Here is a 15,766-nt window from a genome sequence, read left to right on the forward strand (position 1 = left end):
TGTGATACAATTTTCTTTATTAAAAATAATTTACAACATCAGTAACATTTTATGCACAGTTGTCAGCAAATGACCTTTGTCTCAAGATAATATTTCTATACAATACTTAACATTATTGAACTTAAAACTGTTATACTGTTTTGTTGGCTTTAAACAGCAGACACTGATTTGCAGTTGCTTAAATGTGTTTAATATACATTTTGTTTCATGTCCCTATATGTATGTGTAAAATTTATAAACATCAACACTATCCCAAAGTTCTGGGGGAAAAAATTATAAGTTAAATATGTCTAACACTTGGAGAGTCACTTTATTTTTTTCCTCTTATGCTTTAAAATACAGGAAAGAGAGCTTATTGAACATTGTATTTTATATGGTGAAAGCAGTCCTTTAATTGGACTGTATCCTGCCACTGCTTTGAGATGGATGTCATTTAATCAGGCTATCGCATCTCAAACTACTAGATCCTAGCACTATGTCAAAATTAATTTGTTTCCCCTGCTGCTGTGTTGAGAGGGGGTTATGTAATGCCTGTGATCACATGCACGTGACGGGGGGACAGGGGAAGACAGCCAAGCAAGTTCCTTCATTTCTACAGCAGTTTGCTAACTTGTGACAAGCAAAACAGATAGGTGCCATTTTCCTCAGCATTCACCATGCTTCAAACTTGTGGGCACTGGGGACCTGATCCAAAGTCAACTGAAGTCTAGGAAAAGATTCCCATTGACTTCAATGGGCTTTGGATCAGCCCATGTGAAATAGCAATGACAGGACCTCAACTATGAAAACAGAAGCTTCCTTTGAGGTGTTCATAATATTCTTTCAGTGATTTTAAAGCATAAGAGCAGCAGAATTAAAGTAATCACTACAGAAGAGACATCGGAATGCCTCAACAGAATTTACTGGTTTTAATGTTGGAAAAATTGTAGGTTGATAAATGTCTTGTTAAATTGCATTTTCTCTCACAATTATTGATTTACTTCTGATGTGTCTTATATCACTTCTCTTGAGTATTTTACTGTTGCAGCAACAAGTGTTTTATTGCAAGACTGCAGAAGTTGGGAGGTTGTGTGCTGAACTCAAGCAATGGTAGTCGGACAAGAGAGATGTTTAAACTAAACTCTTTCGTGCCAAATAACAGGATTTCCACTTACAGTAATCGGCTGGGGGGGGACATCTTTATCGGTTAGCATAACTGTTTGCTCCCCAATAATGAACACACATTCCCCTTTACTTGAACCCAGAGAGAATATACCACTCAGCTGAAAAACAGAGTGAGATTAAGATAGGCCAGTTTTATACAATAAACAAGATTGGCTCCTCAATCACAACTGTCATTACAAACATCCAAGATAGAAATGGATCTTTGAATGCTTAATTCACACAGCAGTCCTACAGCTGAGTAGTTTTTGTCTTAAATGTATTAAATTAATTTACTGAGCAGCGGCAATTGTCAATGGTTTTTATCTTTGCTAAAAGAAAGCACAGCTCAGCTGGTAAAATGTAGGAAAAGATTACACAGGATTTTGGAATTTGTGTAGAAAAACTTTCCTTCTTCAAAAAGCATATTACACACAAAGGTGTTTAAATGTCACTAGGGTTGTGACATAAAATGAAGTAGCCAAGGAATTCAAAGTTCAGTTTGACAGCTATGTTATCTCACATCATGAAAATTATTACCACCACCTGAAAGTGCTATAAATTTGCCAGTTTTAACCATGTCTTTTCAGGACTTTGTCAAAACTGTAACATGGTTTAAAACAGGATTTTTTAAAAATTACATTTTCATGTAAAAACTTGAAAGGTATTTTTATGCCCTATATTTTTTGACTGAAAGACCACTACAGTCTATTGCCTGAGTATAAGTTAGTAATTTATATTAAAATCCAACCCCCCATCATGCAATAAAGCTGAAATTGTTCTCTCAAGAGTTTTGATATACATGTTATTTGCAGTAGAAATCCTAACGCATAATTATGGAAATAATTTACTGGGCATGTGCAGAGGACTAGCTAATATTTAATGGTAATAAATGTTATTTCTCTCCCAAAGGGAACTATAAACATATAATAGATAATCACGAGCCGATTTTTAAAATGTACTTTGAAAAGAGCTTCAAGAGGGAAAAAAAAATCAGAAATTGATTTATACAAGTGATTTAAAAATCATTAGTTGTAAAATGGTGTTTTAAACTAATGAAACCAAATAAGTTCCTGTGCTGAGACAGTATATTTCCAATTGTAAACTCATGGAAAACAGGCTTTTATCATGGACGTGCTGACACAACCAAAACTACAGCAGCTCAAAAGGCAATGCAGTCACAGCTGGCTTTGGTTAGAAAACTGGGACCTTAAGCGGAGTTCTAGTGTTATGAGAAGAGTATTCAGAGGACACATTAGAAGTTTTAAAAGACAATATGGTTATCTCAGCCTTGTAATGCGTTACAATGTAATTTAAGAGAGAGAAAACACAGTAAGCGTAGGCCACACTTAAAAGCAAAGAAGAAAATCTAAAAGCCTAGTACATTTTTTAAAAGTAGGTTTTCACAACTCAGCTCGTCAGTACTTTGGTTAGCGACATTGCAAACAGTACACGTTAACTCCCAGGGTGACACAAGGGGGACAACCATGCTGCTCCAGTTACAGCAAAGATGGGCAAGCTGCCCACTTGAGGGACACAGGAACTTGCCCCAAGTTTCAGAGCTGCATCTTCCATGAAATAGAATTTATTGCAGCCATCCTCATTTTAAATACAGAGGTGTGGCCCATGGAGACTTCATATCACCAGCATACAATATTTCATCTTACTCTGAGTGATGTTTGATCTGGATCAGACAGAGCACACCATCTCCACAGTGAAGGTAAAGAAAGCCATGGCCTATGTTTACAGAACTCTTTGGGCTTCATGTGGACCTTCTTTTGGTCAACCCCCAATATAAAGCATAATGAATTCAAACCTTCGGATCTGGATTCTTAGCTACTACCATGGAAGAATCCATCTCTCTTGCCTCTAATATTCCATATCATCTGCTACCTTTAAACCAACAAATAGCAGTACACAGATTTACAGGTGCAAAACTAAGTGAAAACAACTGCAGGAGGAATCGTCTTAAAGAATAATCTTCAGCACAATTCAGTTTTGGATTTCACATCCTTTATCTACAAAATGGTGTGATAAAATATCCCCCCCCATACTTACAGCTTTCTGCCACAAAACACGTATGTCGATTTTAGCAATGTTAATAGCACCATTTGAATATTATTTAAAATCAGGAAGGATCTTGTTGCGGTCACTACAATGATTCACAATCTTCTACATCCATGGACGAAATAACTTTGAGCGGACTAGGACTGTTGCAGTTCCATAGCATGGATTCCTGGGTTCACACAAGGCATTTTCAGAATTACCAGTTATGCAAGGTATCCATATAGTCAGTAGCTACTATAAGAATCTTCGAGCCACATAGTTTAGAATTCCACCATGTTTATATATTGTTGTTTCCACATCATTTTCAAACGAGGCAATCACCCTGAACACTTTGCCAGTGTTAGTCTTCAAAATAAAAAAGAACAATTAGTGTTAATTACTTTTAAAAACTTGTCTCCAATTTTTGAACTCATACTCTACCCACAAACAATAAATGAGACAGACAAAAACTCAAACTGCATATGCCAACCATTCCAGATGTTCACATTGCTAAGACCACGATTACGTTTTATATTAGTGCACAATTTTAGATAATTTTGGGGAGCATATTGTGTTGCATTCTCTGCTGGAAGTAGGAGTGATTTCCCTGTGGATGTGCAAAGTGTGTCATAGTTGGCATTGAATGCGATGTCTAGGTGGAAAGGAATCATGCAGACTGTTGCTTTAATCCCTTAGAAACAAGGAAATGGCAAGTTATGTGAGTGGGATTTGATTAAACTTTAACTGGCTTTTAACAAAGTTTCTGTGTTGGGGGAAAACTGAAGTGATTAGGGGCTGCACATGCAGACAAATAACGGAACAAGAAGGCAACTAAAATTATATGTACTTTCAAGATATTCTGGCAAATTATGTTCACTAGCAGTTTAAGCACAAGGCAAGACTATGTTTGCTTTTTCAAGAAAATCAGCATATTACTTCATAATTCCAATGGTCTGCACCTTGAAATAGAGATGATATATTTTAGAAATACCTTAATATCCAATGTGATTCCTGGAAACAGCTCTTGAGGAAAAGATATAGAAAACTGTTCTTTGCCAGTGAGGCCCAAAACGTTTGCATTTTCCCCCGGAAGAAACTGAAGTGGAGCTATGCCAATTCCAATCAAATGACCTTTATGAATCTTTTCGTAGCTTTCAGCTATAACTGCCTTAACACCCTATAAAATGTAAATAAAATAATTGGTTTCCGATTTCAGCCAGCAGTCTGCATAATAATGAAGTTTAATGAAAATAACCATAAAAACTAACACCAAATATTTTTCTGATCAACACAGAGGCAGTGACCTCCAGACTCCTGTATCTTAAGCTGGTGGAAGTCTGGTTTATTGGACATGCCTCGTTATTGGCTCTGCAGTGTTAGCAGGGGTAAAATGCAGTAACAACTTATTTTTGGCAATAAAACAAGCAGATGGCAGTGAATAAACCAAGGAAGCAGACCAGTGCAATAAGGTGGTGTCATTTTTAGTTATTTTTCAGAACATTACTGAAACTGAAATCTATTAGCAATGCAGGACCGAACACTGTCCACCGAGGGCTTCAGAGTCTGTTGTTGTTTTGTAGTAATTAGGGGGATCTTTTGACGTTTGAAGGCAAAAGGAAACACTTCTCTGAGAGTTTTAAAAAAATGTTTATCTGAAGCTGCTGAGGTGGCATGGAATGCTAGTTGCTTTCCCAGAGAGATGGAGAGTATAGATGGACAGGGAGCAAGTGACAGACAGAGGTATATGATAAATGCAGTTTATCAGAATAGTCTGCAATGTATCCAATGGCTGTCACCACCACATGCACAAACTAAACAGAGAAAACCTTCATCAAAAATGCAGAGCATTGGTAACGAGAGATATTAGTTTGTCTGGATGTTTTCCTTTCTTGAGAAAGAGTTGCAGTTTTACAATACTCAGCTGAAAATTGGCAGTGATCTAGCTCACTAGTGAAAAATTCAACCCCAAATAATGGTGTGCAGCTTTTCCACTCACAAGACTGCGAAATGTGGATTGAATTTAAAATTGAAAATCAAACATTTAAAAAATATGAACATAATTTTTAAATAAAGCTTCCAGGGGGGAAAAAAAAAAGGCAGCAAGTTCCTCTTTTTGCTTAAAAAACATTAACAGAGACTAAAATGGGAGAGCAATGATTCTGGGGAAGTGACGGGAGAGAATGAAACTTTTAAAACTAAATTTAAGAAACTACAAAGGTAAAGGATAATTAGTAGGCTAGCCAACTTCAACATACTTTTTACCCTAGTTACTTATACTGCAGCCAAAGCAAGCACACAAAAATAACTGACTGGCACTTACCTTAGCTACTAAGGTAGCTGCCCTTCATTTCCCCTAACCCCTATAGGAGCTGGGGGGTATACAGAGCACCCCCACAGGACTGGGGCCCTAGACCAATAGTGTATGTCATTTATCTAGTTAAGTCTAGAACCTCTTATGTTGGATCCCCATTTTGTGGGCCAAACTTGATAAATTATACATTTCTGAAATTTAATAAACTGGCCCTGTAACCACCTGTTCTCTTCTATGCAGATTCTACCAAGGAAAAACTACAGATTATACATTTTCAAGCAAACAATATTTTGCAAATATTTAAATTTAAACTGAAGGCAGTTCAACATGAATTGATGCTTAAAGACATCTTCTTAAAACAATACATTTGAAACTAACTTCATGAGAATATAACAGTACCAGTAAAAAAGGCCCCTTTGCAGTCCAGTCTCTTGAGTTACCCAGTCCATACTTCTTCCCTGCTAAAATAACCAAAGGAATGCCTTCTTTCTGGTACAACTCTGCTGCTTCAAACACATCTAGCTGCAGGAAAAAAGAAAGTGAAATCATTAGACAAGTTCTAATCCATAGCTCTTAGCTAATAGAGTCATTTGAACAAATACATGCTCACCATTTGTCCTGATGGGAAATGAACTGTTTTTGGAGCTGGTTTTCCTATGAATTTATTCAAAAGCTTCATATTTGCAAAGGTACCTCTGGTCATCACAGCATCATTACCTCTTCGAGCTCCATAAGAGTTGAATTCACGAGGTGTGAGGCTACAAATATCATAAGACAGTATTTACTATTCAACAGAAAGTCTACTGATATTGTTTTGGAGGGTTTTTACCATTAGGTGGTATAGAGCACTAGCTAATGAACATTACAACCGTAGCTGAACTGAAGTTTTAAGTGGCTTTTTGGTGACAATCTAGAGGACTAATTTTCTAACAAATGTTGGTTAAGTAGTCTGTAGAAAAAATCAACATGAGTAGTATCTACAAGTTCTAGTCTCATGAGTGAGATAGCTGAGCTGGCAGTGAGGGTCAATTCATTTTTACTTCTAGAAAGTACCCTTAATTTAGACTGAGGGAGATAGTCATGGGTAAACAGTGGGCACCGGAAGCCATTATTTTGAGATATTCGGCTGATAAACTGGGGTTTGTTGGTGCAGTACCGTACAATTAGTCCGTGTAAAGTGCTACCAAATGGAAGGTCTGATTCTGTGAGGAGCTCTGCACCTCCTGTGAAAAGCTGGGTACCCTCAGACTTCACTGGGGGTTAAGGGTGTTTAACATCTCATTATATTGGGTCCAGAATTGTTGATTCATCTCTCAAATAAATCTACATCAAACCTTCAGCCAAATTCACATTCATACAGGGGCAATTCAGTCTTTAAACGAGGCGTGTTATGAACAAGCTGGTCTCTGATGTGTTCTGTGCATCTATTTGCCAGTCTGCTCTCTTTGCCAAGAACAATAATTTTGCAACAGCAGTGGAGTAAGCAATTATCCCTATACTGTGTTCAACACCCATCAAATGAAGTGAAAGCAACATTATCATTTCTTATGTAAAATCAATGGACATAGAATAGACCATTAGCACAAGATTAGTGCTATCTGCTTTGTAAATTAACAATGTATCTTTGTTTTGAGATGGATTTGGCAGCAGACCATTATCTTTTTACAATGGTCTATCTCATTGATGTGATCTTTTAAAATAGATTTCAGCTATTCACAAGGCAAAAGAGATTTCAAATACATTTCTGGTGATGACCTACAATCACAGTAGTGACAGTTTACATGTTAGCCAGGACATACACAATTCATTTCTCTAATGCATAATGGCATTTACAGAACAAAACAATTTTTGATGATCAGTTGTTTATTTGGTAAATTAAGTTCCCCACTGAGACAAAAACTAAAGCAGATTAATTTGCTTCATAAAATATACGTAAGGCCCTTTGTTTTCAGCTTTTGTTTTTATTTAATTTTTCCTGGGAATTTATCAATGTTTATTACCACCACAACAAAAAAACAGGTGAAAAATCAGTGCAAAAATATTATTTTTCTGGGTAAATATAGGGGTTTATTTTGTTGGACAGAAAGACAGGGAAAAAGTATTCAGCAGAATAATTCTTTGAATTCCGTTCATCAGTGTGGTTTGCTGCAGAACTAGAACAGAACTCAAAACACAACTTCACCTCTGAGTTTAAGAAAATAATACATCTCTTATCCCCAAATACAACTTTTCATTTGAATCAACAGTTTACTTTTGTAGAGTTAGAACTATTACCTATAAATATTTACATTTAATAATTGGGCCACACCATTTGCAGCGCACAACTCGACTTCTTTTCTCCTTTTGAATATTTCCTTGTGTTCTGAAATGTATTCTGACAGATTTTTGTTTTCTTCCCATTTCAGTGTGTCAAATCTTTAAACCATTATCTGCTAACAGCTTGAAATGTGTACGTGGTGGGCGTGAGACTCATCAGTACATTCAGATGCACACACACTTCAGAGCTTGCATGTGTGCCTGTTTGTTTATTATGTGTATCTTCTAGAGTAGACTAATACACAGCCTTACTTCAGTCAGCTTTGCATGTATATACAAACTAATGTATTATTGTAATACATATATCTCATGCAAGGTATTGTATTTTCCTAATAAAACAAGGGTTTTAAAATATATTTGAAGGATACAAAAGTAGGATGAAAATCAGAAAAAAAATGAATAATACTTTTTGTAAAACCCGGGAAATTTTTGGTAAAAATCAGTTAAAAAAATGAAAATGAAGGGGCTTAAATATACGTTACGATCCATACCCTTTGTTTGTCAGATACTTCGCAGCGGCGCTGTTCCTTGCAATGCTTCCAGCAGGTGATATGTGATCTGTAGTTACAGAATCTCCCAAATATAGCAAGACATGGGCATTTTCAATTGGTTGTAGTGAAATTGGCTCTTTAGCCTATTAAGGGGGAAAAAAAGAAAAAAAAATACATACTTTCCCCCCAGGATTCCTAGCACAAATCTTATTTAAACAGGTTTGTTCACGTCAAAAATGGAGCATCCATCCATGAGCTCCAATCATTCCAATGGTGTGAACACCAGTTAGAGACAGTTAGACATGGTTAATGCTACACAACTTAATCAGATACAAACAAATCTTACTGAAACGCAACTTTCCCCTTACTTTAGTATTCAGCACTTCCCAAAATATTATTTTAGATGGAATCACTGTACTTACAAGCTTATCAAAAAAAGAAGGACATCGGATATATGTGGACTTCAAATCCCATGGAAACAAAACTGACTCTGGTGCTTCCAGAAAATTCCATCGCTTATTGCCTTTCTACAAAAAGAGAGTATATTAGCCAATTAGACTATCAGGGAAACTGATTTACAATTATCTTATACAGTCTTAAAGTTTTTTTTCTGAGGTTGTAATATACTGTGGGAGATACCATTGTAACGTACACTGTTTAAGAACCCCAGTATAACAGAATACAGGTGGCCATATCTTCGTCACTTAATCTTAGTCACGGTATCAGAACTCTCCATAACGGCTGCTGTTTCAACCAGAGGATACAGCAAAGCTATACAGAAATGCACTGTCTTCTAAACTATTTAAAATGACAGACCTATCTTACCTCAATTTTTTCTTTCAGTTCTTTAAACATGGATGATATCACATACTCCTCCTCAACTTGCTGAAGTTCTTCTCGAGTAGGCCAAACATCATGCAGGTAGATATTTTTGCCATTAGGATCAATGCCTATGTAAAAGGTTTTTTGTAAGCAAAAACAAAAACAAACGAACAAAACCCCCCCATATATGTTGAGACTTTATTCAAAGATGCTACAGCCGATTCCAAAAAAGTAATCGGCTAAGTGATTTTTTATTTCTTTGCTGCTAGGAATGAAAAGCATGGTCATTCTTTGTCTAGTGCTGTAATAATGTAATGCTCTCTGCATGCTTAAATGCCAGTTAAATGAAACAAACGTTGTAAAAAACTGAGGAAATATGTAATTTCCACCTTCTCTCATGAGACAAAATATCTGAGTATAAATAAAAGAAGAGATGAAGTGGTCTAAGGCTGATCGTCCTGTTTCAAAACAGAAAATGCAAAAGTTGCTGCCATTTAACAGGCAGACATTTTAAGCCAAAGCACCCAAAGAAAACCTGGTACTATTCTGAAATATGAGATATAAAGAAATAGTTACCTAAAGGCTCAGTCTGGAAATCTATATTAACAGTGCCTGCTATAGCATAAGCAACTACTAAAGGTGGAGAAGCAAGGTAGTTGGCACGGACACAATCACAGAGACGGCCTTCAAAGTTTTTGTTTCCCGACAAAACTCCACAAGCAACTAAATCACCCTGAAAGGTAGAAACAAATACATTTCTCAGCACTCCTTACGAACTTATAGGTGCATTAATGACAGTTTGCTTAGATTTCTGTTGTCTTAAAAAAAAAAAAAAAGCTAAAGGCACCGTAAGTACTTATAGAAGCCCCTAAAAGGAAAGGTCATTTGCTCTCTACCACTACTATTCCCACTCTGTCTCCCCAGTCACAGAACTCCCTCATGTCTCCTCTTAGTCAGCTGGATTAGTTCTCCCCTCCTTTTTTCTCCTACTTCTCCATCACCTTTTCCCAGGCTGATGCCTCTATTACTCCCTCATTGCTAACAGCGGCCTTGAGGATTGAGCTGCTTTTAGCACTGATAAGGCTAAAGGCAGCTTATCATTTAGCTGTCTAAAACTGCTCACTCTCGTGATTTTTTTTTAATATTCCAAAATACATTTGTGCTTTACAGAGTTACTAGATATACAATAAAGAAAGTATCAACCATTGGCTCATTTCTGTATCATTAACCTTATTTTGCCAATGACAAGAAAAATAGCAGAAACTCAGGTTAGCATATGTATATATCATACACAATATGACTAACTCTTGCAAGAATACACAAACTTCATCTTACAGCTGAGATTTGTGTAGTATAAAGTTGTATTCACTATGACTTTATTATTATTTCAGACACCAAATTAGTCACTTTATATACTCCATGTGGCATGCAAAGATGCATCTCTAAATGCACTGCAAAATTCCAGCCAAGGACAAAGTATATTATTTTATACAGATTCTTTTATTTCCTGACCATTTGAATAGAAAAGAATCTGCTACATTGTATATGCACTGTCAGAATCTTTAAGCTGTACCTGTTTTATCGCATTCCGAATGGCTTCTGGCAAGGGAGCAGTGTTTCCAACACATGTTGAACATCCATATCCAACAACCTCAAACCTGCATTGAAAAACTGGAGTAAGTAGCACATTCAATTATTTAAAATGAGTGTTGGTGAAATATTTGAAGCTGAGGGAATTTGTTTTGCTAACTGGGCATTTTTTATACTGAGTACACTGAAAAGAGATAATAATCTCATTACTTCTCACTTGTCTTGGTGAATTACAAAAAATAAGTCAGGTCTCCAGAATATCTCCTGATGTATTGCCATTACTTAGTGAAACGTAAGCAAGGACAATAAAGTTCATGCATAAAACAAAGCTAATACACAGTGTGATTTGATTATGATTATTATTGCTACTGAGCAGTCAAAAGTATAGTAGGTGTCTCAGACAAGCAAGACAGGGCCTGGTTCTTGTCCTGAAAAATTTACAATCCAAGCCACCAGTCCTGTGGAGCTCTGTTAAAGAAAACAGGCTTCTGCTCAGGCACAGGAGATCACCTGCACCTTGTAAATTGTATGTGCAAGGGCCAAGACCTGATCCAACATACACTTATGTGTATGATTAATTTTAAGCATGCAAGTTGTCCCAAAGTCAGTGGGACTATTCACATGCTTAAAGTTAGGCACCTTGCTGAACTGGGGCCATATCTAAGGACTATACATAAATCCACTTACACATGCACCACTTTTCCCTCCGTCAGCATGAATAAAGACGTTAAACTTACCCAAGTTTACTGAGGTACGGTAACACTCCACTTGAACTGAGGTAATGTGTAACCATCCCACTACCCGGAGATAAACTTGTTCTTATATAAGGTTTAACCATCAGTCCAGCTTCGATAGCTTTTCTGGCCAAAAGACCTAAAGAAAAACAAAACAATAGTTAAATAAGACTTGTGCATATTTATTGGAAGAGCAATTGAATTTATAACTACCAAGATGGTGTCAGGTAGGTAAATTACTGTGACGAGGGGAAAATAAGGGAAATCACCATTTTCTGTCTCTTAAGGAAACTGTTTAAAAGGAGTATATATTTGTAATATTCCTTAGACAAGTAATATAACAAAGTTGCTTTATCAATAATAAGAAGTCATATTTGTTTTCTTATTCAGATCAAACATATCCATTTTCTTCCCCTTACCTGACAGAAAATCTCTTCTCCGTGTTTTAATGGATGGTCTAGTGGTCAGAGCATGGAAGGGTGGTCTGGTCTGGGTTTTATTTCAAGTTCTGTCACTGACTTTTCAATTCCTGCTGTTAAAGCTCAGCTAGCATCTGATTAAAGGCTAAATTTCACCCTTTCATTCAGGGATCAAAACCTCCTGACACTATCAATGGTTATGTTGATATCCATAGCCTTTTGAAAGGAGCTCTAAACAGACTGGTAATGTCGGATCATAAAGTAAACAAACACAAACTTATTAGACCTACCTTCATAGGCATCTAGTTTTTATAGATGTCTGATAAGGTCACAGAAACTTTGAAATTATACAGCACTATGTACAATAAAGGCCACTTCTCATTAACACAGTTCTCAATACATATAACAGGAATTCAGGCCTAAAAGTACAATGAACAGTCTAACTGAGTTAAAAGGTCTGGACACTGGGAATTCCCTGCACTGAGCATTTGCAGAATTGGACCAAAATTGACAAAGACCATGTAAACACCAGATTGCAATAGTAAACCAAAGTTAGTTGTCACCAGTCACAACATACCTGCGGCAAGCATGACAGATGGATTGCAGTTATTTGTACAACTGATTACTGCAGCAATGACAACAGATCCATGAGACAATCTGTACTCATTTCCTTCATACTCAACAGGCACAATGTCATTTTGTTTCTCAACAGCAATCTGAAACCCTTTAAAGCCAATCTAGATGACAAAATATATAACAAGTCAAGAACAGAGACAATTCAACAACTATAGATCACACTTAAAACAGATATGTACCTCATCATAGCATGATTATGTGAACCTTCACTTAAGACTCATGTACTCCATGAAAGTGCTTATCAGTCATATGAGTACATTGAAATATAATAGGTTTTCAAAGAAGTCTTCAGAGATGCGTGCAAGGACTCATTGCCCTCAAATGAACAGTGATGCGCTCATCCATATACCTTTCTAACTGCCATTGTTAATAGTACAAAATGTGTGGCAATAAGTGCCTATGCATCAAAAGCAGGATCAAATCCCTAGAGTATTTTCCCCCTTCTTTTAGGTGAATTCCCTTATTTAAAGGAATAGGCATTCATTCAGGTATATGTAGTTTGCAAAATTAGAAATGTGTGTATCATGTGGCAAGGCTCAAGACTTTTAATATAAACCATAACTGGTCCATTAAAAACAACTCCTCCAGTATCACATACAAGATATTCTACTCACTATCAGGGGTGGGCAAACTATGGACCACGGGCTGGAGCCACTTTAAGCCAGCCCGCGAGCTCCCGCTGGGGAGCAGCGTTTTGGCCCCACTCCGGCTGGACCACGCAGCTTGGCCCCACTCCAGCCGGGGCGCTGGGTCAGGGCTCGGCCCCGTTCCAGCTCCTACGCACTCTAATACCCCCTCTGGCATGCCAATGGGAGCTGCAGGGACAGTGCCTGCAGATGAGGCAGTGTGCAGAGCCACCTGGCCACGCCTCCACGTAGGAGCCGGAGAAGGGACATGCCACTGCTTCCGGAAGCCGCCTGAGGTAATCACTGCTTGAAGCCTGCACCCCTTAGCCTCTCCCCACACTCCTGCCCCAGCCCTGATGCCCCTCCTCCTCTCCAAACCCCTCGATCCCAGCTCGGAGCACCCTCCTGCACCCCAAACCTCTCATCCCCAGCTGGAACCTGCACCCCTTCCTGCACCCCTGCCCCAGCCCTGATCCCTATCCTGCCCTCTGATCCCATCGGTCCCAGCCCAGAGCACCCTGTTACACCCCAAACTCCTCATCCCAAGCCCTACCCCAGAGCTCACACCCTGAACCCGAGAGCATTCATGGCCTGCCATAGAATTTCTATTCCCTGATGTGGCCCTTCGGCCAAAAAGTTTGCCCATCCCTGCACTAAACCTAATTAATTACATATATTTCTTCAGCACTATTTTATAACTGTCTGAAATATAATAAAGATGAGCTAATCAAACAGGAAGCTGTCAAACCAAGTTTGACTGGGAAAGGATTAAAGATAAACATGGTCTGGATCTGTAACATTTAATCTCCCAGAAGTCTTCATGGCCCACCCAGACACACCATTCCCAGTCAAACAGCTTCCCCGCAAACATCTCTTTTTTTCACTACCGAGTCTTTGATTTTTCTCCCACATAAGGCAAGCCTACCACAGTTGACTGCTACACACTATGGGTCTTATCCAAAGCCCACTGAAGCAGAAGACTCAGAGATTTCAATGGCCTTTGAATCAGACTCTATGCTACTTGCAATTCTACTTCTGACTCGGTGCTGTAACCAGCTCTTCTTGATCACTGAACTTAACAGTACATGTTAGGATTGAAAATTCAGCTCCCATTCAAAAGCATTGGAAATTGGAGGCTCATGGTTGTTAAGGCACATTCTGTTTTTTGTTTGTTTTTTTTTAAAGTTTTGGATAATTTAACAATTGATTAAAATCAACGGTTATATTAAGCTGGACTAAACTGAATTTACCTCCCAACAACACTGAGAATCATCGTTTCAATTTCAAACAATGAAGCTGATTTGGAGGGATTTTTAACTCACTCATAAGAAATGGCACTGTACAATCATTTTTGCCCCACTGTTGTTTTAAAATAGAAATTCTCAAAAAAAACCCACCCACTCATGTGCCTAACCAATTTAGCAATTTTAAAAATGACTTAAATGGACAAACTGTAGAAGCTTGGAACATCTGATTGCTTAACTTTTTCACTTTTCTGCTTAGTAGATTCTTAGGTCCATAATATGAATTGAGGCTTTTTGCAATTTTTATTCAAATTTTCTACTGTTTGAGGCCCAGTAACATTCCTGTGATGGTTAGCATACAGAGCTATGCCCAAGGGACACTCATTGAGGTAGTGAGTATTTGTAAAATAAATGCTTCAGATTACGGATTATGACTTTATAAACTATTGTGTTCAGTATGAAAGCCAAAAAATGAGTTACAATACATCTATCTACCAAACCACTAAAAGTAAAGTTGTACAAACCTTCTCATTTAAGCAGGCTTGGAAATCACTCTTCATATTAGTAATAGCCACTCTATCCTGTGGTCTCTTTGGGCCACTGACATATGGCGTTATAGAACTCAGATCTATTTGTATTATCTGGAAAAGAAAAAAAACCCAGTAACACATGCTAGGAAACATTGCCCAATAGGTAAGAGCACATTTAGCCCTAGTTTTTCAAGGCAACTGGGCCCATCCAGTTTAGTAATCTGAATAGTCTGTGGTGTTTTTCCATTAAAAAGTCAGGCTTTCATTTTCAAGATGGAGTATTACTAACAATGGTTTATCATGAACAATCCGTGAGCTTTGACGCCAGCTGCCAAAATTTCTCATGAAGTCAGACTTATATGATACCCTGAAAGAGTTGGTTGACGAAAGGGATTCATCAGCCGTTCCTACACTCCTACACTTATTATAGTGCTTAAGGTTGTCAGTGGCATAGCCAGGTGGAGAAAACAGGGGGAGCGGAGATTAAAAAAGGCACCGCCCGCTTGTACTCACCTGGCAGTGCTCCGGGTCTTCGGTGTCGGGTCCTTCACTCACTCCAGGTCTTCGGTGGCACTTCGGCATTGGGTCCTTCACTTGCTCCGGTCTTTGGCGGCACTGAAGGACCCTCTGCCACCGGAGAACCTGGAGCGAATGAAGAACCCGACGCTGAAGTGCCGCTGAAGACCCGGAGCGCCGCCTGATCCGCTGCCGAAGATCCGGAGAGCCACCAGGTGAGTAAAAATTAAAAAGGCACCACTTCTGCTCAGTGGGAGAGCGGCCGCTGTCTCGCTCCCCACCCTAGCTACGCTACCGAAGGTTGTTGGGTTTTTTCGTAAAGTATCTAACTATCCAAAGCTATGA

At 38.2% G+C, this 15,766-nt stretch overlaps 1 protein-coding gene across 1 annotated transcript in view; it reads right to left on the reverse strand.

The window, feature by feature from the left end:
* IREB2 (iron responsive element binding protein 2) overlaps positions 1 to 15,766 on the reverse strand; it is a 41,912-nt gene continuing 26,146 nt past the window's right edge. The window contains exons 11-22 of the mRNA XM_048866160.2: positions 14,900 to 15,016; positions 12,447 to 12,606; positions 11,454 to 11,589; positions 10,700 to 10,784; positions 9,703 to 9,859; positions 9,130 to 9,254; positions 8,727 to 8,831; positions 8,305 to 8,447; positions 6,108 to 6,255; positions 5,897 to 6,019; positions 4,178 to 4,363; positions 1 to 3,552 (exon numbers count right to left, since the gene is read on the reverse strand). Coding sequence (XP_048722117.2) covers positions 3,442 to 3,552; positions 4,178 to 4,363; positions 5,897 to 6,019; positions 6,108 to 6,255; positions 8,305 to 8,447; positions 8,727 to 8,831; positions 9,130 to 9,254; positions 9,703 to 9,859; positions 10,700 to 10,784; positions 11,454 to 11,589; positions 12,447 to 12,606; positions 14,900 to 15,016 — 1,596 coding nt within the window. The 3' untranslated portion in view covers positions 1 to 3,441. The remainder of the gene's footprint in view (positions 3,553 to 4,177; positions 4,364 to 5,896; positions 6,020 to 6,107; positions 6,256 to 8,304; positions 8,448 to 8,726; positions 8,832 to 9,129; positions 9,255 to 9,702; positions 9,860 to 10,699; positions 10,785 to 11,453; positions 11,590 to 12,446; positions 12,607 to 14,899; positions 15,017 to 15,766) is intronic.

This window comes from Caretta caretta, chromosome 10 (assembly GCF_965140235.1).
Source record: "Caretta caretta isolate rCarCar2 chromosome 10, rCarCar1.hap1, whole genome shotgun sequence".
Classification (NCBI taxonomy): domain Eukaryota; kingdom Metazoa; phylum Chordata; order Testudines; family Cheloniidae; genus Caretta; species Caretta caretta.